The sequence below is a fragment of the Podarcis raffonei genome, chromosome 1 (assembly GCF_027172205.1).
Source record: "Podarcis raffonei isolate rPodRaf1 chromosome 1, rPodRaf1.pri, whole genome shotgun sequence".
In the NCBI taxonomy this organism is placed as follows: domain Eukaryota; kingdom Metazoa; phylum Chordata; class Lepidosauria; order Squamata; family Lacertidae; genus Podarcis; species Podarcis raffonei.
The window spans coordinates 42,592,687-42,616,547 of NC_070602.1; the positions used below are offsets into that span (position 1 = coordinate 42,592,687).

Below are 23,861 nucleotides of genomic sequence, written 5' to 3' on the forward strand. Positions count from 1 at the left end.
GCTGGGACGGGACGATATGGGATTGGGGGGGCAACTCCCATCTCTTGCGGGGGCGCAGTTAGTGCCAGCACCGTCCGTTAAGAGTTTGGGTGTAATCTTCGACACCTCCCTTTCCATGGAGGCGCAGATTGCAGCTATAACAAAGGCGGCATTTTTCCATCTCCGCCAAGCTAAGCAGTTGGCTCCTTACCTCTCTCGCCCTGACCTAGCCACTGTGATCCACGCGACGGTCACCTCCAGACTGGATTATTGTAACTCGCTCTACGTGGGGCTGCCCTTAAGACTGACCCAGAAACTCCAGCGGGTGCAGAATGCTGCAGCGAGACTCCTTACGGGGTCTTCGCTGCGAGATCACATTCATCCGGTGCTATATCAACTGCACTGGCTCCCGGTGGAGTACAGGATCAGGTTTAAGGTGCTGGTTTTAACCTTTAAAGCCCTATACGGCCTTGGACCCTCGTACCTACGGGACCGCCTCTCCTGGTATGCCCCACAGAGAAACTTACGGTCTTCAAATAAAAATATCTTGAAGGTCCCAGGCCATAGAGAAGTTAGGCTGGCCTCAACTAGAGCCAGGGCTTTTTCGGCTGTGGCTCCGACCTGGTGGAACACTCTGTCACAAGAGACTAGGGCCCTGCGGGACTTGACATCTTTCCGCAGGGCCTGCAAGACAGAGCTGTTCCGCCAGGCCTTTGGCCAGGGCACAGCCTGACTCCCTCCCTCGGCAATCTTCGCGGAGCTCTGGCCCAATAGTGGCCAGTGGCTTGAATTTAATTAATTTTATAATGAATGATTTTAGAGTGTTGTTTGTGTTGTACTTTTGTATTGTTTATTGTTGTTAGCCGCCCTGAGCCCAGCTTCGGCTGGGGAGGGCGGGATATAAATAAAATTTATTATTTATTATTATTATTATTATTATTATCTAGTCTGACTCTTTGCAATGCAGGAATTTCAACTAAAGCATCCATGACAGATGGAAAACCAACCTCCAAGGAAGGAGGGCCCTATCCTTTTAATTCACCGGGAAAGGGTGTGTGTGTGTTCCTAACTCCTCCATACTCTGTGTAAAGCCTAATGCACTGACGACACTAAATAAAAACAGCAAACTTTAAAAGCCTCAGTTCTGAAATCGCATGTTCTTCTATCACAACACAAAACCATGTGAAGAGCCACAAAGGTACATCATTTATACAACAGGCAAATATGTTTTGATGGATCAAGACAGAAGTCAGTGAAACTCAATTTTGAAAAGGCATATTAACTACGCAAATAGACAACCTAGAGACTATCCCACCAATGTGACAGCAATATATGCAGTTCATCATCCATAACATATTACCAGAGCAGAAAAACTCAGAGGGAAGTGAAACATAAAATGATGGGAAATAATAAAATGTAAACTTCCCCAATTTTGAGATGTTTTGTCTAACAAATTTCCGGATAATTTCAGCAAAACTGCAATTTTGGAGAGCAGGCAACCACAGCACACATTTCCAAATGCTTCAGAAACACATATACCTACTTGCATGGTTTAACAGTGCTATGCTAATTTTTTCCCAGGTTCAGTATTTCCTATTTTGCCATCTTGGCTTGCCAGCAGTGCCAAACCCAATTCAGCTATTGCTTTGTTACCTTTTTCAAAAAAAGCACTCTGAGACCAGTGAAGTCACTATATGGCCATTCAGACATAACATATCACCAATGGGAAAAAAATTATTCAAACCAAGTTTGCTTTCAATGATATCACCATGCAATCAGATCCAGTTGTTTGCATTATTGCAACTCCACTGTCTGCAAGAAGCAGAAAGTCAGTGAGGGGGAAATGGCACAAAAGCAGCAACTGGCCTGGGCTGCTACATATGTTGAAAGGTATCAGGGAAGGGAGCAGTGAAGGGCTATGAATGGCCACGGAGTGAGGGAACGTAATGAAAATGAAGTCAGGGCATGACATGTGGCTGCAGCACAAACATTTTCACCTCCTTTTGCATGCACTGACACACACGAAACACACACACATAAGTGAATATGCCACAGGGAGTAAAAAGGTTAATGAACTACATCCTCCTTATCCAGTTCACCACTGATTTCATACTTGGTCTTATTTATGCCAACTAAATTCCTACAGTTTTAATTCCATATTGTTTCGGAATACATTTTTCTTTTCTTCTTGCAGCAAGGGAAACTGAGAGTGAAGAAGAAAGCATGGATATTCCATTAGCTGGAAAAGATGCTTGGGGAAATCAGATCTCATGAATGGCAAAGCAAAGTAGCTGCATTCCAGAACAGTTTTAAATTCAGAGTTTTAAGAAAATAACTACATGAAGTGCTACACTTTTCAATTCAAGACCTGCTTGCTTGCTTGCAAGGACAAAGACAACAATTTTAACAAAAAGAGGGCTGTGTGGGTTTTTTCTAGAAGACGCTTCATCTCTTTAAGACTGAAACTGAATGTAAAATGTAGTGGTGTGTATTTTATCCCCCCAAGTTTTTTTTCTTCCTAAAACCAAAAGCAAAGGTTGCCAAGATCACTCAAAACTGCACCCGCGGTTGCTTTTCACTTCACAGAGGAAAAGATACAGGCATGTTTGGGCTTAAAAAAAAAAGTTGGGAAAAGAGATACACACGAGTTTCAGTCTTAGAAGTCATACATTTGGGGATTATATGCTGTGAGGAAAGGAATGTTTTCACGTCCTGAAATTTGAGAGTACAATGTTTCTGCACAGTCCATTGAAGTGTGAGCTGACGAATTGTCTGAGATAATGCAGTTTACAGGATCCATGTGCATGCAAGTCCTCCAAAAAGAACACAACAAAAACCTCTGGGAATGATGCAGACCCAAAGAAAAGAGACCATAAAGGAGAAGAGCGAAGCAAATGGATGAACTCTTCACTCCCATGCCTGACTCCAGTCCATCTCATTATCCAAAGATTATATCCACTGCCTTTTATGTTCAGTCATCTTAGTAGATTCTTACATATGACTAGATTTAAATCTGCAACTTCAAAGCCACTGAAATTTAAGAAGTACAGTGGAAAGTGTGGTCTACTATCACCAAGCACTGGCACTTCCCTCCTCTTGCTGCTTCAAAAGAAACTGCACCAGCCCCCGGACTGGAGGCAAAGGTCAACATTTCACTGTTCTACAGCCATCATCAGTTCTTCTTCTGTCTCTTGCTTCTCTATACGAGCCTTGAGCGGAATCAAATACTGCACTTCCTCGGTGCTGACGGCCACTTTCTCAGGCTGTAGCCAACGCTTCAAGTGTTCCAGAGTGCTGAGAGAAAGCAGAAAGGGCAGGGAACAGTAAAGAAAGAAGGCAAAAGGCCAGGACCAGCCCCCACCCCATCCCCACTAATCATTTCAACTATTTTCTACCTAAATGTAATGGAAGGAACTTTTGACTGTCAGATTAGAGAGGCCCAAATTCAAATCCCACTCAGCCCTCAAGTTGGGTGACCCTGGGCCATTCATTCTCTCAGTCCAAGCTACCCCACATCTTAGAAAAGGTTCGGGTTTGGGCTAAACTCCAACGGTTTACGGAATCCTGTGACAAGCAGCTATTGAGGAACACCTATCAGTTCAGCACAGGTCCTCTCCAGAGAGGGCACACTGCAGATAGGCGAGTCCCTTGTTCCCCTATGAAGAAACACACAGAAAACTAGCACAGAGAGAAATGGCTCAGCTAGAACAGTTTTCCAGTGGACTAGTTTTCTACATGAAATGAGTTTTCGACCTAGAGCAGAAACAGAAGAATACACAGATAATAGGAATTGGGGAAAAGTCTCCTCTAGGGTCAGACTAACAGGGCAATCCAAACCCAGACCAGGCAGTAACAGGAGTGGAAGAGACACCACTAGATCTGCAGCCCTGTCACTCAAATCAGTTGGGGCAGAAGGCAGTGCGGGAGGCAGGCAAATTGCTGCACCAGGCCATTGGCCAACAAGGGATGGCAACGGGGCTGGCTCAGGATCCAGTGGATCTTGGTTCAGATCAGCCCATCTTCTGGCGTGCCCCATTTGGGGGCTTTTGGGGCTACTGCAGGCAGTAAATGCACCACACCTGCACATTTGGTGAGTGGAATGGAGTTCCACGCCAGCAGAGTGATGCTGGTATCACTTTATGGGGGAGGTCTAGGGGGGTCCTGAGCAGAGGGATGACTCTGCCTAATCCAGCCCTGCTTCCCCACAGCACAAAGGGGTTTTTCCAGTCTGCGCATGATGCAGTCTGCACACGATCAGAAAAACACCCTAGTGTGTTTTGATCCGAGCCCTGGCACTGAAAACAGGGCTGAGGGCAAACCGTGGCTTGAATTAAGAACAGCCCTTACTCCATAAGTGGTGGGCACTTCGATAAGATGCACACTTCAAAAGCCACTGCATGAATAAAAGCCTCATTGAATTACCTCTCGTCCGATTCAGTTCCCTCCGTGTAAAATTCAGACTCAGACTTCTCCTGCAGAAACCTGTCCCAACATTCTTTCTTCGCCTGAGACAGAGTATGCAGCATGTCTTTGGAGGTCACCTCCTGTGACAAACCCTTTATCCTCATCAATCTTCTCTCTAGAGGCGGGGAGGGGAAATCACACAAGTGTGGCCAAGGTATAGTCAGGAATTTTCAATCCAAACCATTTCATGGGTTTTCATATGAATTGTAAACCGCCATTTAAGGTGGGGTGACTAACCTGTGGCTGTCTGTTGTTGCTGGACCACCAGCTCCCATCATCCCTGACTATTGGCTGCGTTGTGTGGGACTAATGGGAGTTGGAATCCAACAACATCTGGGGTGGATGAGCACAGGTTGAGCTAGGGCTGGGTGATATATCATCCAAAACTGGTTTGAAGTCCATATCGTGATATCTAGAGTTGCCATATGTCCAGGAAAACCTGGACATGTCCTCTTTCGGGGGCCAACATGCCCATCTGGGCAGATTTTTACATTTTAAAGGAAATGTCAAGGGTTTTTTTTGTTTTTCTGGGCTTTGGCTTGGGCAGCCCAGGCTCGGGCGTGAGAGGGTGGCGGCGGCCCCATGCCTGCATGCCTCTTTCTAAGGCTCAGGCTGTTCTCTTTTTTGCTCTTCAAGATATGGCAACCCTATTATCGGTTTCATAATTTTTGACCTGGCAATATATATCGCAAATCATGGTGGGTGGGTGTGCGCGTGCACTATGCAAAAAGCATGATGAGGGAAGAAGCCAGCCATTGCCTCTACATACTTCCATCTTTATTTCAGACATCGTGATATATTGGTATATTGCGATGTTTCGCTGGTGATATAGCACAATGTTGAAAACCAGGTATTGCCCAGCCCGAGGTTGGGCACCTCTGATTGAAAGTATCCACTTTACCGCAGCACTATATTAGATATTTCTCTTCCATGTCCTGACTTTTGCTCATTTTAATTTTGTCAGAGATTCGGTAAAAAAGAACTAGCATGCAATGCCTCGCTAAACTACTTTTTCCTCCACTGCCCACTCATGTTCTCATTCCCAAACCCATAATAAAAATGGAAATCAGAAATGGTTCTGCCTTAAATCTGTATCTACACTAAAATAAACAATGGAAGTACATTTCATTCTAGGTTAAGGATCACTGCTCACCCATCTGCCTAGAAATATTTGAAAGGAGAGACTCAATTGAAATTATTGTGTGCAGAGCACACAAGCAAGAAGTTTAATGGAAGTCTTCAACTTCTTGTTCTGGAAATTTAGCTGCAGCAAATTCTTTTCTTCTCCCAGCAGAACGCTAGATGGATTATATTCCTCTCTCGCTGCACAAAAGTTATTGGAAAGAACAATCTAATATACTCTTCAGAGTTTTATGCAGGAATAAATTAGACGAAATTGGTCAAAGGTTTTCTCTCACACATTGCCTACTTCTGTAGTGACAATTATCTTGTCATTCCAGTGCTCTTAAAAATAAATTGTAGAACCTTTCTGAAGTCCCGAGAAGATCCAGAAATGTACAGGAGAGACTGAAATCAATGATTTACACAAAAAGTAACAATGGTCACAGATTTTCAGGCCATGTCCACCTATTGTGGAACAGCGCCATTGTCTTTAACAGGCATAGGCAAACTCGGCCCTCCAGATGTTTTGGGACTACAATTCCCACCATCCCTGACCACTGGTCCTGTTAGCTAGGGATCATGGGAGTTGTAGTCCCAAAACATCTGGAGGGCCGAGTTTGCCTATGCCTGGTCTTTAACATATAATTTTGGACTGAATGGATTTTTAGTCCAAAAGCCTTGATTTTCAGCTGATCAAAACACTAATACTTGCTGTTTGGGATTAAATGCATACAGATGAAACCCCCCGCCGGCCATGTTACAGTAATAATAATTACAATTAATAATTACTACTCTCAAAGGTTAGGTATTGACTGCAACAAATTCTCCAACTCAGCAGCTCCCAATATACTGACCTAAAGATGCCAAATAGGCATCTGAATCCTTCAGTGGTGCCCAGGGCTTCATGCTTTCTTGGAAAGTGGTGTTCATGACTTCGTTCTGACTTTCCACATGAACGTGAGCGTCTGTGAACGAATCTGCAAATGCATTGCTTGACTCATCACTCTTGTCTGGATGTGGCAGGGATGAACAGATTTCAGCCCAGAGGTCCTGGCTGGAAATCGTGACTATGGAATCAATACTTTCAATCATTATCATGATGAGGAAATCCTGGGGGGGGGGGGAAATATGTACTTTATGAACTGCATAATACATTACATACATCTATATATTTCCTCCCTCTTCTATTCTATAAAGATGAGAAGCCTAGGGATTTTCAGTTCTCATTTAAAACAAAGCAAACAAAAACCAGAAGTCAAACTGCTGAAAGACTACTGAGTGCTTGTAAAAATCCAGGCACCTAAACATTTTGGGCTAACCAGTGGCACCCTCTACAGAGGTCAGCTTCATCTCCTCTAGCTCCTAGAGTGCCCAGCTGGTGACTAAATTTTTGCATATTTTACACATTCCTGTTTCCATGTAAAGGATTAGGCCGTACAGAGTGGATTTTTTTGGGGAACTGTTAAGGCATCATGCTTATATTTTAAATCTCACACTTAAAGTTACAGCTTGAAGTACTTTTCTGAAGCTGCAATCCCATACCCACTTACTTGGGAGTTAGGCTCAAGAAAGTCAATGATACATAGCTATGGGTAGACATGTGTAGGATTGCACTATAAGTGAACTTGCCTCGGTTTAGTAAAATTACTATTGCTATGCCGCAATGTCCTGCACAGAGGTTGTCCCTGTTCACCTTTCCTTTTAAAATCTTTAAAACTTTTAAAAATCTAAAACAAGACCTGTGTCCCAGGTAATAGCCTCTTCAGGTCCAATCTTCATCAGTTCCAAATATGCCATGTCTAGGGAAAATGTTACGAATTTGGAGGGTGGATCTGAGCAGACATAGCTGATCTGGTATGTGTCACAGACTGAAACAAAATAAACTGTGGGATGCTTTAAAATATGTATTAATGAACTGCTGTGGTTGCTTAAATTGTTGAGATATAATGAATATTCTAACGCACTGCAGGGGGTTGGCTAGATTGGGGTCCCTTCCAACTCAACAGTACTATGATTCTAATTCTCTCAGTTAAGGCTGTAAGTTAAGTGATTAGGAAATAACTTAGAATCTTTCACCTGAATCTCAAAAGCACCACAACAGTCTTGCACACAGTGTTGGAAATGTCTTAAGAGGCATATAAATGGTTTAAATAAATAAATAAAAGCGTTTAGAGACTTGGGGTGGGTTTGGATATCAGTTGAGAAGCATCAGTTTGTAGGGGAGGGAGGAAGTAAAAAACAAGATTAAAGCTGGGGTATAGGAAAAGAATGGGGTTATGCTAAAGAACACTTAATGTAACAGCCTAGATGGTTGTCAAGCCAGGATATTAAACCAACTTCATACCATGAAGGAACATAGGAAGCAATGGAAGAGCTGAGTGGAAGGGCATAAGGCTTGTTTATATATTGGTTTATCAAGCCAAGATACGATCATTCAAACTCTCCCAACATTTAGACAGAGGAATAGTTTGTACAGAGAAAAGTACACGTATTTCACCATGTATTTTTATGCGTTTGAATCCCACGGTTCATGTTGCTGTGATAGATTTTATTAGTGATTTGTATTTTAATATTGTGTAGTGGGGGTTGTGAAGAAACCCAGTTTGCTAACCTTTATTGTCTTATAGCTACCTACCAACAAGATGACAGGAAGCTGTTTGTTCTTTAATGTAGGAAGTTACAGCAAGAGTGATGGTGGTGAAAGCACAGGATTGGGGTGGGGGTGTCAGCAAGGTGGGAAGTCACTGAGAAAATTGCCAGTGTCTGTTTCACCATATTGAAACATAAAACCGGCACGGACGTGTAAAAAATATCCAGGACAATTCTATCATTAGAGCCCATGATTGCTAGAAAAAGGACTACAATAAGGGAGCATAAAAACTCGGACCCTTCTAAATTAACCACATGGTTTAAATGTCTGGCCGGCCAACCAACCAACCACAAGGTTCAGGGCCAGTTCACATAAGCATCTAGGAAATAGGGGGTATTCCATAGGCAGGCCATCCGATTTGGCAAACCAATCCATCCTACATATCAATAGAAAAATCACTCTCCCAAGTATGAATCTTTAGGTAGGCAAAAGAAGGAAGGTATCAGCAGGCTTGGAGGAAACTTCAAGGTGTGCAGCCATACCAAAAATATGTAGGAAAAAAATCTAAAGGGTGGGAATAACAGAAGAGGCTTTATTTAGCATTGTTATGTACTGAGTTGAATAAGATCCAAAATGCAGCAGTCCGATTGGTCCTAGAACAATAGGATTCAGAATGCAGCAGTCTGATTGGTCCTAGAACAATAGGATCCAGAATGCAGCAGTCTGATTGGTCCTAAAACAATAGGATCCAGAATACAGCAGTCTGATTGGTCCACAAGAGCCACCCAATCCAGCTCCAGGTGGAAGTGAATCCGCAACCTGATTGGCCTACAGGAGAATCCTGGAATTAGCCAATCATATGGGGCCCATTGTGTAAATAATGTATATAAAGCAGACATTCTGGGGGAACTTCCATTCCTCCTCATCACTATGAGCTGAATAAAGTGCATGAAATCCACTCTCGACTTCGAGTATATTTCAAGCATAGCCCTCAGCAAGTGTAACTGCCACATTCTGGGCAGTTAGCAGAAGTGATAAGTCTACACATATGCAGAAGGGGCAAACTAGGTATGTGCAAAGCAGAAATGTCTTGAAGTCGCTGCTTGTACTTCTTGCAACAGGGAAACCAAAGAAAGCCCAACGAAGACTGATCATGCTCAGTAGGCACACTTAATACCACAGGAGTGGGAAGGACAAATAGAAAACTAGCAGAATGGATTATCCTGAAAAGGAGGGTGGCAAGCACCCTGATTGGTATTCCACACACTGCTGCAGTCTTCAGAGTTTTGCTCTTGTATCGCAGCATGTACTGGGAAACCAGAATTAACGCAGAACAGGACATCTGCTGCCGGTATTTCTAAAGGACGATCGAGCCCGTCTACGTGTGGTGTATCATTCGTGTGTGTGAATGCTTTCACTACTTGCGTTTCACATGTACATCTTACAGCTACAGTCAAAATAGTCAACTGCTAAGCGACCGGCTCTTTCCAATGATATGAAGTAGTAGGTTGGGAGTAAGGCGTCGGGGGGAGGGGGGCTCGGAGAAAAGCCACAGCAGCCACCTCCCCTGGTCGCTGGGACCAGGCCAGGCTTCTGCCACTGGACTTCAGACACACGACCGTCCAAGTCCACAGACCTGGGATCTGGCTGCGCACGAGATAAAAGCAATAGGACACCAGGGACAATAAGGCAAGGGGATAAAATCGTATTTCCCCACCATCAAGAAAAAGTGAGCGCTTTTGCAACCATAAATTGGGCGCCAGGACACACCTCCTGAGTCTGAATTGATTCTAGAATGAATTGATTTTAGAATGCACAGTATTTCAATTAAATGATTATGATTTTATGTTAAATGTGTTATTTTTTTACTGCTGTTAGCCGCTCTGAGTCCGGCTTCGGCTGGGGAGGGCGGGATATAAATTTTAAAAAAATTATTATTTATTATGTGTGTTTGTGGCGGCGATGACATTCGGAGCAATCCTGAGAGCAGCTCTTGGCATTAAGGTCAGGAGACCAAGCGCGCCTGGCGGGAGAGGCCTCTCACGGTGGCTTTTCCAGGTGGTCCCCTGCCTCCCCCGGGGCCTATGGGCTCCCATGCACCCGTATCCCCCCCCCCCCAGTGCCGGCGTCCCCTCCTGCGCCCCTCCTGATCGCCTACCTGAGGCGGCTGAAGCTGCTCTGCCCCCTCCGTCGCTTTCAGAGTCCACAAAGGGCAGAAGTCTCGGGAGCCAGGAAGGGCGGGGCGGGGAGCGAGGAACCCACTGTTGTCCCAAACTGGCCAATCAGGGAACAGAACACAGCTTTCCCGCTCCCATAGGCTGCGGAGGGATACCAATCACCACCGAAGTTTGGCAAGTAGCAAAGGAGAAGGCTGAATGGTTCGCAAACAAGACTTCCGGTTCCCCTTGACAAACTCGGGAGGTGCGGGGTAAGAACGGTGGAGAAATCAAGGAGAAATAACCTCTGGAGGCAGGGCGCGGCGGGCGTGATTATTTCACAGCAGAGGAACCAGGAGGACCTGTCAGCTTTATCGCTACGTCACTGACAATTTTGCACGGACATGCCCCCCCACCCCTCAGGCCCCTGAGCATGGAAGTGCCTAAGAAAAAACCGGAAGTGATAATATCTTCATTTTATCCGATCTCTTTAGGAACCGTCGCGCGCGACATCTTAAAGCCGGGCGGAAGTTTCTGATCGGCGGCTTCTCTCTCCCACTTACGTAACAGCGTAAACAACAGCAGGCCTCAACTCCCCCAGTTACTCTCAAATGCCGTAATAAGCAGCTGCTGCTGAAAGAGGAGGAGCTAGGAGGGCGAGAATGCGAGTGCGGAGGACTTAGTGCGGCTGCGCAGGTGAGTCCGCCTTTTTGTGGGAGGGGTGGGATCCTGGGGACGGGGTCCTGGGTCTTGGTTCTCTCTGGGGAGCGGGAGGGCTGCTCGAGACTGAGCTGCCTTTTGGGGGACAGCAGTCTGCTCTCTCTTCTTCTGGCGCTTGGGAGGGAGGCGTCAGAAGACCCTCAGAAGAGGAGTCGGAGCCCAGCCCAGACAACCTCTTCTTCCCACTAAGGAGCCTTGCATGTGGGCTCTTCCCTTCCCCATCATAAGACACCAAGAGGGGAGGGCGTTGACTCTTCAGTTGAAGTGCCTCTTTCTATGCTCATCTTTTAGTGGGGCGGACCTTTCCTTTTATTATTATTTATCAAATTCGTATACTGCCCCTCATCCAATGCCTTGTTTTTGCTCTGAGACACACATGCTTTGAGGAACAAATATGTATGTTTGACGGTGGTAATAACACTGTGATACCATTAAAGGCTGGCCCATTTATTATGGCATCGGGTTTTGTGGGCGGCAGTCCATTTCCCTCATATACATGAAGTGTTGTCCTAAGTTACAGGTAGATATTTATGTGGGTGGAAATTGCAATCAGTGTGGTCAGAGGGAAATGCAATGCAAAAAACAAAAAACGCCAAGTGAGATAATTGTTATTTATGTTATTTGTGTGACCACGCACACAAGAAGGTTGGCAACCCATACAAACGGGTTGGTAATGCATGTAATATTTTATACACGTAGTATTTTAAAAATCAGTTTTCCCATTTGTTCTACAAGTTGGTGTACTGTAAGTCAGTGATATAGCTTTGCAGACAATTACGGTCACAGCCCAGTCTCTACAAAAAAGAATAGATGAGCACTATTGCAAATTATTTCACTTGTTAGCTTAACCTGCCCGCTCCCCTTTACTGGGCCCCCCTGCCCACACCTACAGTCTTGGCCGTGTGAGGCGGCTGCCTTGGACAACACATCTTGAGTCCCATTAATAGGCAGCAAAGTGGCTGTTGTTATATTTTATACTTTTATTTTATAATGTTACAATTATTATTGTAGTCTTACTGCCAGGAAGGAGGTGTTTGTAGGATTTTCTGCCTCACATGCCAAAATAGCTTTGATTGCCATTGGCTGCAATACGCTCTGATTGTAGCGAGGAGGACATGCCATGCACTGCTATGTGCCACTTGGCCTCAGACAGTAAAATATCTTGGCCAACTCCTTACGTTTATCAATGTCCTTAGTTTATATTTATTTTTGTCATTGTGATGACAAATTTTATTTATTTATTAATACATTTGTATTCCACCTTTCTTTCCAAGGAGCTCAAGGTGGTGTAGACCCTTCTTTATCTACATACTCAGTGAGTTTCATAACACAGTGGGGATTTGAACCTGACTTTCCCAGAACCTAGTCTAATACTCTATCTCTCTTCTAACTTCTTGGACTGGTGTTTGGTTTTTTATTTTATTTTAAAAAAAACTTATTAGCAGTACTTTTATTGACATCCAACAGTCTGTTATTATTTGACTTAGACGGCAAATGTGTTCTCCAGATTTCCCTGTATTGCGTCTGTGCATCATCTGTTCTTAATCTTGGCTCCTTCTGCGTATGGAGGATTTGGTTTCTATGAGGCGTTACATGATCTTGCTCTAAATATAAAAAAACTTTCTCTCTTTGGTTCATTGTGACTGGCTGGTCAGGCTTGGGAATCCCCTGCACATTTTTATGGGATGAGCTGTACGCTGCCTTTTGCTACCTTGCTCATGGGACTCCTGCTGACAAGAACCATGGCCTGGACCTCGACAGGAAAGACACATGCGGAACTGATCAACAATCTTTACAGTAAGTACAATACAGAGCAAACAGAACCAAGGACCGGCAGCAGCCTGACGTTCAGGGCTCGCCTCTAAAACAGCTGATGAAATGTTTGGATACTGTCCAAAATCCTCACTTATTTTTAGCATTGTTGACTTGACACCTATTTCATGGAGTGGATGTCAGTGTGGAAACCTGTTTTAAAATTCTACCTGCATATGAGCTTTAAGATTCTGGGCTCGTGCCTGTCTGCTCTGCCTGTGTATTCAGCTATACAAGCAGCCACAAGTGATACAATAGAGAAATCCATTCTAAGCATCTAATTTAAGAAAGGTTATTCAGAGCATGCAGAGGCTCAGCTCCCCTACAGCTGAGGCAGGTAGCCATTTCTTCTAATGAGTTTCTTTGGGAATGCAATAATCCATAATTGTCATCCTCCTCAGGCTGCCTGTCTTAGATGGGAGCTTACTCAAACAGTACAGAAACCAGGAGAGTCAATCTGCCAGTGGCTAGGATGGCCAGAAAAAAGCAAAACAATTAACTGGGAACCTTTCTGTATTTGTCCATCCAACGATTTTTTATTTTTTATTTTAAAGAAAATGAGTACCGTATTTTTCACCCTATAGGACACACTTTTCCCCCTCCAAAAATGAAGGGGAAATGTGTGTGTGTCCTATGGGGCAAATGCAGGCTTCGGGCAGCTCTCCCCAAGCCTTGGGAGCCCGGCGCGACTTCCCACCGGGCTCCCAAGGCTTGCGGACAGCAGCCTGCAGCCCGAAACCCGGGGAGCACAACGGAGCGCACCCCGGGCTTTGGGCAGCTCTCCGCAAACCTTGGGAGCCTGGCGCGACTTCCCACCGGGCTCCCAAGGCTTGCGGAAAGCAGCCTGTTCTGGGGGCTGGGGTCGGGGGAAGCTTGGGCTTCCCCCGCCCCAGCCCCGCGGCTGGGGGGGAAATATTTTTTTTTCTTTATTAAAAAAAACTAGGTGCGTCCTATGGGCCGGTGCGCCCTATAGGGCAAGAAATACGGTATATTTTGCAAGTTACAGCCCTGCCATTGCACCTGCTTTTCCTTGGGCCCACCCAGGGCACAACTGCAATGTTAGGCCAATTGTGTGGATCTTTTCTGTGGAATGGATGATAATGTGTAAATGACATCCTAAGAGAGCACAGCATAATCTGTCCAGTTCTACAGGTGAAATCTTAAGTCAAGTTCATTTCCCCAGTCACACTTTCCCAAGCTGTTTTATTGAACGTCAAACCCAGCTTAAAGCACTGTCTCTGAGAACAGATCTCTTTGTGTTTGGTATTTTTCTGTAAAGCCTTCATATGGAACAGGACTGATCAGGGTTTACTTTTACACAAAGCTATTGAGAGCAATTGCTTTTTCTCTTATTTTACATGAAGTGTAGCCAGAGACCTGAATGTGAGCCTGTTCCCAAATTGTCCAAATGAGCTGATTTCTATTTTGCGGCTCATGGGAACAGAGGGACCAATTATATTCGGGGCCAAGGACGAGCAGAACCTCCCCTGCATCCAAATCCCAGCTTGCTATTGCTGCTTAGGATGGAAGGTAGGGAGGGTGGTCCATTTTTGCTGCGCCAGTTCCTTGGGCCCCCTGGGGAATTTGTGGGCTTTGGGTCTGAAACCTCTGTTGCCTTACTCCTATAATGCCCTTATTTGGGGGGGGGGGCGTTTCTACTGGCTGCCTCTGGCAGGAGACCCACTGGCAATAGTGTCCCACCATCTCGGGTGGAGCTTGGGCTTGTTATGTAATGGAGCCACACCGCAAGCAAAGACGTGATGCATCCTAAACTGCCCACCACTTAACACCAGAGGGTTAGGATTGCAAACCTGTACCAGCTTTTCACAGGCAGTAGCAGGGTGGTCTGCATATGTGGACTTATTTGCATGAACTGGAGCTGAGCAATGTGGCATCAAAGGTTTATTTGCTGAATTTGGAGTCTAGAGCAATAACCCCCTTTCCCTCTCCCTGGTGTGTTGCATGCATGTGTTTGGATAGATAGTGGATACAATGAGAGCCTGTGTGGTGTGGTGGTTAAAGTGTTGGACTAGGACCTGGGAGTAAAGGTAAAGGGACCCCTGACTATTAGGTCCAGTCGTGACCGACTCTGGGGTTGCGGCGCTCATCTCGCTTTATTGGCTGAGGGAGCCGGCGTACAGCTTCTGGGTCATGTGGCCAGCATGACTAAGCCGCTTCTGGCGAACCAGAGCAGCGCATGGAAACGCCGTTTACCTTCCCGCAGGAGCGGTTCCTATTTATCTACTTGCACTTTGACGTGCTTTTGAACTGCTAGGTTGGCAGGAGCAGGGACCGAGCAATGGGAGCTCACCCCGTCACAGGGATTCGAACTGCCAACCTTCTGATCGGCAAGTCCTAGGCTCTGTGGTTTAACCCACAGTTCCACCTGCGTCCCTTGGACCTGGGAGACCAGGGTTCAAATCCCCACTTGGCCATGAAGCTCACTGGGTGACCTTAGGCTGGTCACTGTCTCAGCCTAACCTACCTCACAGGGCTGTTGTGGGGATTAAATGAGGAGGGAGAAACCCATGTATGCCACCTTGAGCTCCTTGGAGGAAAAAGTGGGATAGAAATGCAATAAATAATTATTTTTAAAAAAACAACAGTGTAAATTGAGTACCTGTCTTTGGATCACAGTGCAGTAAAATTCAGTACTGAACAACCTAAAAGTGATACTAAATATAAATAGTAATAAAAAGTATTCTGCTGTCAGCCTTATTATCCTCTCTCGTGTTTTTCTGTAGAAAATGGTGTGATTAAGTCTCAGCAAGTCCTTAAAGTGTTGTTGGCAACAGACAGATCCCACTATATCAAGTATTTTCCATATATGGACTCTCCTCAGTCAATCGGTAAGAAATGTTGCTATAGATTGCAATGTCACTTAAAGGAAATACTGCATATTTTAGAGACCATATTGCCCATAGCATTGTCTTTTGAGAACTCTCCAAATCCTAGAATCTAAAGTTGGGAGGGATCTCAGAAGGCATCTAGCCCAGCTTCTGCTTAGATATCTCCAGCTCGCTACCTCCCAAGGCAGGACTGTTCCACCCTTGAGCCATTAAGCAGCTTTCCTAACCCTTTTCCAGCATCTGCTTCCCTGCTGATTCTAGTCCTGTTCTCTGGAGCAAATCCCTGTGAACAAATCTACTCCTTCTTCTACATGACGGCCCTTCAGATATCTGAAGGTGGCTGTCAGGTCTCCACTTATTCTTCTCTAGGCTAAACGTACTCGGCTCTTTCAAGCATTCTTCATAGGGCATAGTTTCCAGATCTCTTAATGATCCTGGTCACCCTGCTCTGGACACCCCCCTAGTTTCTCAATGTCTTCCTTAAAATGTGGCATCCAGAACAGGACTCTACCTCAGATGCAGCCTGGCCAGTTTAGAAAGCAAGTGAAACCATTATTTCTTCTCATCAGGACACTATGGCTTCTGTTCAGGCATTGGCTTTTTAGCAGCTGCACCACACTACTAACTCATTCAGCTTGTGCCAAGCCAGGTCTCCTCCGCTCTATCCTTGCACCTTCATTTGTGTGTTTTGAACCTAAATGCAGGACTTCGCCTTTATCTCTGTCAAATTCCATCGTGTTAGTTTCAGCCCAGTGTTCTAGCAGCCCAAGATCGTTTGACGTCTTAATTCTGTAAGACTGAGAGTTGTCCTTTGTGCATGGGCTGCAATAGTAAGCTCTGAAAACTAGCAAAGTGGACAAAATATTCTACAGATAGTATGTCAAACTGAAAGCTGGAAATCCTTAGGTCTTTGAGTTGTCTAGGAAAACCGAAAGGGCGGATTTGTGGTGAGAAACGTACAAATCGCTAGAAAATACTCCAATTGTTGTAGTTATAACATGAAAACAAACTTATCCACAGCTTTCTTTCAGGGTACAAGGCAACCATCAGTGCTCCTCACATGGTAAGACATAACTTATACATCCAATAATATACAGTATATGCATTAATAGCATTCAGTGGTTGAGGAAGCACAAAGGCCATGAACCATCGCAGCTGCCTTATGCAGAGTCAATTCATTGGTTCATTTGGCCGAGCGCTGCTTTCTCTGGCTAGCAATGGTGCTGGTTTTAGGCAATCTGTGGTCCTGTTGCCTGAGATCCCCTGAATTGGTGACGATGGCGAATTCTTTCTGCTAGGCATTGGCTGAACAATCCTGTGTGCTGGAAATGCATGTAAACAAGCCCACTGGTTTTGGGGTGGTCCCAAACCCCTCAGAGCTTAGGACAGCTGTTCCTTGCTTCATTCAGGAATACAGGTTGCACTCGCTGCTGGCTGGCTACCAGGTCAGAAATGTCCTGCTCATCATGGGGCAGAAGTAGGTATCTTGGCCTACTGCTTGACATCACCTCCTTTATCCTGTCTCAAGAGACAGCATCTGCCTTCTTCAGTCACAGGCCCTTCCCCTCCCTTTCCATGACTGCTACTGAGACTTTGAAGCCACCAGGAGGAGCTGGAAAACTTGCAGGCCCTCTCAGTCTCACCCCACCCCTTGCATATCATTGAGGCTCCTTGGGAGCAGGCAGTCTAGTCGTTTCTTCTCCACACCTTGTGTGTGCCCCTATTGCAAACTTTAACATGCCTCGGAGAAATTCCTCAGCTGAAATATCTGTGGGCGTCAACTTAGCAGAAGCAACCTCAAAATCTTTAGTAAGACTGTGTATCTTAACCATCCTGCTTCTTGTTGCCTTTTGGCAAGGGGATCGTGAAAGATGCCGGTGTGGGAAGAGTGAAATATAGTTGCTTTCTCCCACAGCATGCTCATGCCCTTGAGTTACTGAAGGACCAGCTAGTGGAAGGAGCAAAGGCGTTAGATGTCGGATCAGGAAGTGGATACCTCACAGCTTGCTTTGCAAGGATGGTAAGCAGAATGGAAATTGAGAGGAAATCCTTTTTTCCCCCTGTTTGGCTAAAAACGTCTACTTGTAAAGCTTACCTTCTTAAAGAACAGATGATCTTATGCATATGTTTGGTGTTGCTTCTCTTTAGAGAAGCATTTGATAGCTGAAAATTATTGAATTTGGATAAATTGCAAGGGGTCTGCTGAAGTGAATTTTAGTTTTAACACAATTTTTAAAAAAGCAACAAGAAACGCCTCTCTACATAAAGAATTCTGAAACTATTCCTCCACTGTCCTGCCAAGTAAATTGCCTAGCACTGGGGGGGGGAATAGAATGAGGCTGCAGTCCTATACACAGCTACTTGGGAGTATGTCTCATTAATTCAACAGGACTTACGGTAGTTCTGAGCAAGAATGTATAGAATTGTACTATAAGATTTTCTTCCATTGGAATTGGCCAATTAGTATATTAAATGATCATGTGGAATGCGGGACAGGTAAAATTGTAGGAATAACTGCAAAGGGACTGTTCATTTTCAAGGTAACCAGTCATTGGAACTATCCTTCTGTCATTCTAAAACTGGATGGAGAAATAATTGGATAAAAATTATCAGGCATTGCAAAAAAGGGAACCTCTCTGCTCTCTCAGATAATTTTGTTTGTAGTAGTAACACAGATTTGAAGCACATGTGGCATCTCTTGACAGGTGGGTCCCACAGGGAAGGCAGTGGGAATCGAACACATTGAACAGCTGGTTCATGAGTCCATCAAAAACCTCAGAGAAGATGATCCCTCTTTGTTGAGTTCTGGCCGAGTGAAACTTCTAGGTGAGCATCGGTATCCTTTGCAAATTTGATGCTTTTGAATTATGGTGCTGGAGGAGACTCTTGAGAGTCCCATGGACTGCAAGAAGATCAAACCTCTCCATTCTTAAGGAAATCAGCCCTGAGTGCTCACTGGAAGGACAGATCGTGAAGCTGAGGCTCCAATACTTTGGCCACCTCATGAGAAGAGAAGACTCCCTGGAAAAGACCCTGATGCTGGGAAAGATGGAGGGCAAAAGGAGAAGGGGGCGACAGAGGACGAGATGGCTGGACAGTGTTCTCGAAGCTACCAGCATGAGTCTGACCAAACTGCGGGAGGCAGTGGAAGACAGGAGTGCCTGGCGTGCTCTGGTCCATGGGGTCACGAAGAGTCGGACATGACTAAACAACAACAACAACAACAACAAAGCTAGAACCCCTTCACACTTGTGAAAAATTTACTTAGCAGGAACGGTTTCAGCCTAGCAATAACCCTAAGATTTGTTTCATGAAAATAAATGAACAAGCTACTGCAGAGGATTGCACATTTAGAGCTAGTTTTCCGAGCCTGCAGTCTTAAGCACACTTACATGGGAATAAGCACTATTGAGCGCAATTCTTACTTCCAAGTAACCACACACAGGATTGCAATGTAGAAGTATATTTTTGTAATGCAGTCTTCCCAGCCTGAAGCCCTCAAGACTACAACTCCCATTGGTCCCGGTCACACGACCATTGGTCAGGGATAACGAGGATTATGGTCTGAAACATCTGGAGAGCAACAGGTTGGGGGAAGCGAGAGTAATGATTTCTGAGCATCTAAAAAGTAATGGTAAAGGACTCCTGGACGGTTAAGTCCAGTCAAAGGCTACTATGGGGTTGCGGTGCAGGAGCCAGTATTTGTCCATAGCTAGCTTTTCCGGGTCATGTGGTCAGCATGACTAAACCACTTCTGGCACAATGGGAAACCGTGACGGGTGCCAGAGTGCATGGAAATGCCATTTACCTTCTTGCCTTAGTGGTACCTATTTATCTACTTGCACTGGTGTGCTTTTGAACTGCTAGGTTGGCAGAAGCTGGGACAGAGCAATGGAACCTCACCAACGTCACATGGATTCGAACCACCAACCTTCTGATTGGCAAGCCCAAGAGGCTCAGTGGTTTAGACCACAGCGCCACCCACGTCTCTTTAGCTCTGCTTTCCCAATTCCACCTAACCTTGGTAATATCAAAGAGCACAGTTCTCTTTTTTAGGTCTCTCACTATGGTTATTATACTTCATTTTGATACCCCCAGTGCCAACATAATCTGCATACAAGTCTTCCTTGCACGCAGATGCCAAGTGAAAGGAAAGGCAAAGGAGAAGTGTATAGGAGAAGCTGCCATCTGAACAAGAACCTTCACTGCACATTCTCTTTCTCTCTCCACAGTTGGGGATGGCAGAAAGGGGTACCCTGAAGAAGCCCCTTACGATGCCATCCATGTTGGAGCAGCTGCACCCACAGTGCCAAAGGAGGTAAGAGAGAAAGTTGCCTGTCTCTTTCCTCTCAGCTCTGGCTTGGAACCTTTTTGAAGCGGTTAATTTACTAAGTTTAAAAGACTGTTGTGAAAAAAGTGTCGCAATATGTTTCAGCTGTTATCATAAGGAAAGAGAACTAAAATTGAATAGAACAGAGACAATATTTTACATTCTGAAATCTCTGATGGCCTGGAGATTTGACCACGTTTCTATTGACATGAGGTGTAAGAAAAATGGTTCACTCTTGGCATTTCTCAGCACATCACACAGAGAGTGTTTAGGTATAAATGAGTAGCAAATGTGTTGCCATTTTTAATTTTTATTTTGGAAATGGCTGCTTTTCATGGACTACTTCAAGAGCCAGAGAACAGTGTTCAGTTTGTCTTTCTTCCCTTTTGTGTGTACGTGGAAACTGAATTTCTCCGTTTTGTTTCTGTTTTGCCTTTGCTCTCATTGATTCTTACTACTAGTTGCTGAATGAGCTGAAACCTGGAGGACGACTAATTCTGCCCGTAGGGCCAGAGGGTGGAAACCAGGTTTTGATGCAGTATGACAAAACCAAAGACGGGCAGATTGTGGAAAAGCAGCTGATGGGTGTGATATATGTCCCTCTGACAGACAAAGAGAAACAGTGGCCTCGGTAAATTATTAATAAGATCCTACCCCCTTGTGTTCCAACGCATTGCTGGATAAAAGTTCACTTTCCCCACAGTTACAGCACTACTAAAAAGAGAATCCCCACAGTTACAACACTACTAAAAAGAGAATCCCTATCACAGGGTGTGTTTTATTAGGCAAAGATACTTAACATGCTGTGAGCAACTTCGTAGTGAAACCATTTTTTTAAAAACTGTGTATTCTCTTAAAACAGAGAGTAAATGTCTTGGGAAACATACAGGAAGTGGGAACCTTTGTCCCATGGACCAAATGTGGCCTGGCCTGGGTCCGTTTGTCTCATAAGTCCATTTTTTCCAGATCAGAACCATCAGTCAAACCAAAAAGTTTCCCCACCCCAATACAGAGGTAACTTAATGTTCTTTTTAAGGCTATGTAACGCTGGGATTCCAGGCACTTTTGCAAGAAAGCCCAATTGAACAAAGTAAGCTTATTTTTCAGTAAGTTTGTAGGCTTCTCACAGACATCTGGTTGTGAGAACATGATTCCAGACTAGATGGGCCACTGACCTGATTCAGCAGGCTCTTTTTAAGTGGATTTGTTTGTTTGTTTATTGCATTTACCACCCACCTTTTTCTTCAAGGAGCTCAAGGTGGTCTTTAATCTCCATAGCAACCCTGTGAGGCAGGTTAGACTGAGCGTTTAAAAAATGATATTCAACTGCAGTCAGACATAATGGCTAATTGTGGTTTAATTAAAGCAGGATGTAAATGTCAGTGAAGTGGGAAGGACGGGACACTGAACAATGGCAAGCCAAGAGCTGAGTTTCCAAACCAGGTTATTATAGTTAAACTGTTATTGGGCAAGAGAAAGCCAGTGTTTCCATTAGCCCTTGTTCACAGGGAAAATATAAGACCAAGTAGTGATTGTACTGTGCCTCATGATACATGGGATAAGGAAAACTCTATTGCCTCTTGTAAACACAGATGAATAGGTAGAATCTATGTTTAAAAAATCAGTCAGAATGTATATTTAAAAGGCCCACAAACATCAATTTTGAAGGTCAAAACCTTGAAACAGGTCCATAATATTTGGCCCAAGAAGATCCAGCATCTGCTGGGGGCATTTAATACAAATGATGCTATTGGCATGATCCTTCCCTCTGTGGATGCTTTGCTTGCATGCAGAGACAACACCCACAAATGGCTATTTATTCCCGCTTCTATATGTAAAAAAATGTTTTTATATCTGAAGTTTAGAAAATCTACATTGCCCTTTTCCAATATTCATGTCACTTCCCAACATTTTCTAAATGAAGAGTAAAACTCCTGAATCAAATGAATTGCAGAGCCATCATTTTCCTGGAGTGATCAAGTCATCATAGATATTTGCATGTTAACCTAATGGCATTTCCCTTTTTATCTGTGATTTCATTAACTGCTTATATTACGGTCTCTAGCACTTAGCTGTATATATTATCTTTGAGAAAACTCAAGGCAAGGAATACCATTTCACTTTGGGCAATATTTTCATCTTTCCAGCTAAGTGCGAACACTTGATTTTTGCGAAAATATATTCATGTATGTTTATATTAATTGTCAATTGTCTCTCTTTCTTTAGGGGTGAACTTTAAAGATCTTAAATCACCTTTAAAGGATCTTTGGAAAACCTGTGAACTATGTTTGGAAATAATAGGCATTCTTATGCTGTGCAGATAAATGCATAAGGCACTGCTTCTTAAATGGACTTCTTTAATACTATTAAAGATAACAACTCTTGTAATGTGAGGGAAGCTAGGATCAGTCCTTCCACCAGGCTAACAGATTCATTTTCTGTTAACTCCAAGGACTCTTGGAATTGGAAGGCAAAGCAGAGTGATAGGCTCAAGACTGATAACTAGCATCAGTCCAGCTGTTTCATAGGATACAAAAAAAATCCTGCATGCAGAAGCAAAAGAAAAAGTTGAGGTGGGTGTTTGTGCACAATATGCCTTTTTATTATGCAAGGAAGCAATGCTTATGTGGCCGTCTGCTGTTGGGAGAATAATTTAATTGGTCTTCTACTTCTGAAAAGGGACATAACTGAAAATAGACCGCAATTGTAACATTTCAGTCTAATAAACTAATGAACTTGGAACTTGCTTTTCTTCTTTGTTTTTACTGTTACACTCATAATACAATTTGTCCTGCTGGATGAGGACTCTCCTCAAGCATCTGTTTTCATCAGTAGCCACCCATCTGTTTAAAATCTCAAATGTAAGTCAGGATACCTGTTTGTTCTTACCATTTGGTATCTGAAGGTTTACTGTCTCTACTCATGGGGGAGGGAATACTGCTACCCACCAAGCTAATACTGTCACCCTGCAGCTTGTACATATTGTCATCTGTAAGGTTGAATCTTCTTGCTATTTAATACTGGATAGCAGTGGGCAGCATTTCGGCATCTTGTGCTGTGCCAGAAATGTATGACTCAATACAGAATGGGGTGTGTGTGTATTTCTTCTTCTTCTTTGGCAATCACTCATAGCCGAGTAAGATTGTCTTCCATGAACAGTGAGTCCATAAATGACTTTGGAGACCAATTCTGGATCCACAAGTCCTTCCACAGTGTCGGACATAGGTTTCCAGGCGGGAGTTGATCACGGTGCGTGTTTGCCAAGCGTGCCTTCCTCTTAGCTCGTTTCTCCTTTTCGCCCTGAGTTTGTGCTTCTTCAGAGTCCATGACACCTTTGATAAAGGCTGTTCTCCAATTGGAGCGCTTGCAGGCCAGTGTTTCCCAGTTGTCAGTGTTTATACTACATCTTTTTATATTTGCCTCGAGAGAGAGTCTTTAAACCTCGCTTGTTGACTACCTGCATTACACTTTCCATTTTTAAGTTTGCAATCAAGTAGTTGCTTTGGAAGATAATCAGGCATCTGCACAACATGACCAGTCCAGCGAAGTTGATGTGTAAAAATCATTGCTTCGCTACGGGCGATCTTTGCTGCTTCCAGTACACTGGCATTAGTTCGCCTGTCTTCCCACGTGATGTGTAAAAAAAATTGTAGTCCCCGGTTATTCTGATGGCGTTTATAAGTGGTCCATGTTTCACAAGCGTACAATAAAGTTGGTAGTACAATAGCTTTGCAAACCAGCATTTTGGTTTCCCTGCGAATGTCGCGGTGTGGATGCGCAAAATAAAATGGAGCATAAAATTGTATGGAAGTATAGATCTGAAATTGTTGTTTATGGTG

At 44.3% G+C, this 23,861-nt stretch overlaps 2 protein-coding genes across 5 annotated transcripts; one reads left to right on the forward strand and one right to left on the reverse strand.

Moving 5' to 3' along the window:
- Positions 1–1,116: 1,116 nt before the first annotated feature.
- CCDC32 (coiled-coil domain containing 32) lies at positions 1,117–10,459 on the reverse strand. The gene is made up of 4 exons (XM_053382725.1): positions 10,314–10,459; positions 6,420–6,675; positions 4,402–4,558; positions 1,117–3,273 (listed from the first exon to the last, which is right to left on the reverse strand). The coding sequence occupies exons 2-4, from the start codon at positions 6,661–6,663 to the stop codon at positions 3,132–3,134; spliced, it is 543 nt and encodes a 180-aa protein (XP_053238700.1). The 5' UTR covers positions 6,664–6,675; positions 10,314–10,459; the 3' UTR covers positions 1,117–3,131.
- Positions 10,460–10,558: 99 nt separating this feature from the next.
- Positions 10,559–22,764, forward strand: LOC128410882 (protein-L-isoaspartate(D-aspartate) O-methyltransferase-like). 4 transcript variants are annotated; one of them, XM_053382678.1, is made up of 10 exons: positions 10,569–10,583; positions 10,806–11,007; positions 12,687–12,828; positions 15,588–15,692; positions 16,724–16,755; positions 17,608–17,712; positions 18,398–18,518; positions 19,925–20,010; positions 20,484–20,653; positions 22,249–22,764. In XM_053382678.1, exons 3-10 carry the CDS (start codon positions 12,717–12,719, stop codon positions 22,259–22,261), a joined length of 744 nt encoding a protein of 247 aa, XP_053238653.1. In that variant the 5' UTR covers positions 10,569–10,583; positions 10,806–11,007; positions 12,687–12,716; the 3' UTR covers positions 22,262–22,764. The 4 variants fall into 4 exon arrangements, with proteins under 4 accessions (XP_053238643.1, XP_053238653.1, XP_053238663.1 ...); XM_053382668.1 differs by having other exon boundaries at positions 10,559–11,007; XM_053382688.1 differs by lacking the exons at positions 10,569–10,583; positions 10,806–11,007 and adding an exon at positions 11,043–11,442.
- Positions 22,765–23,861: the final 1,097 nt, after the last annotated feature.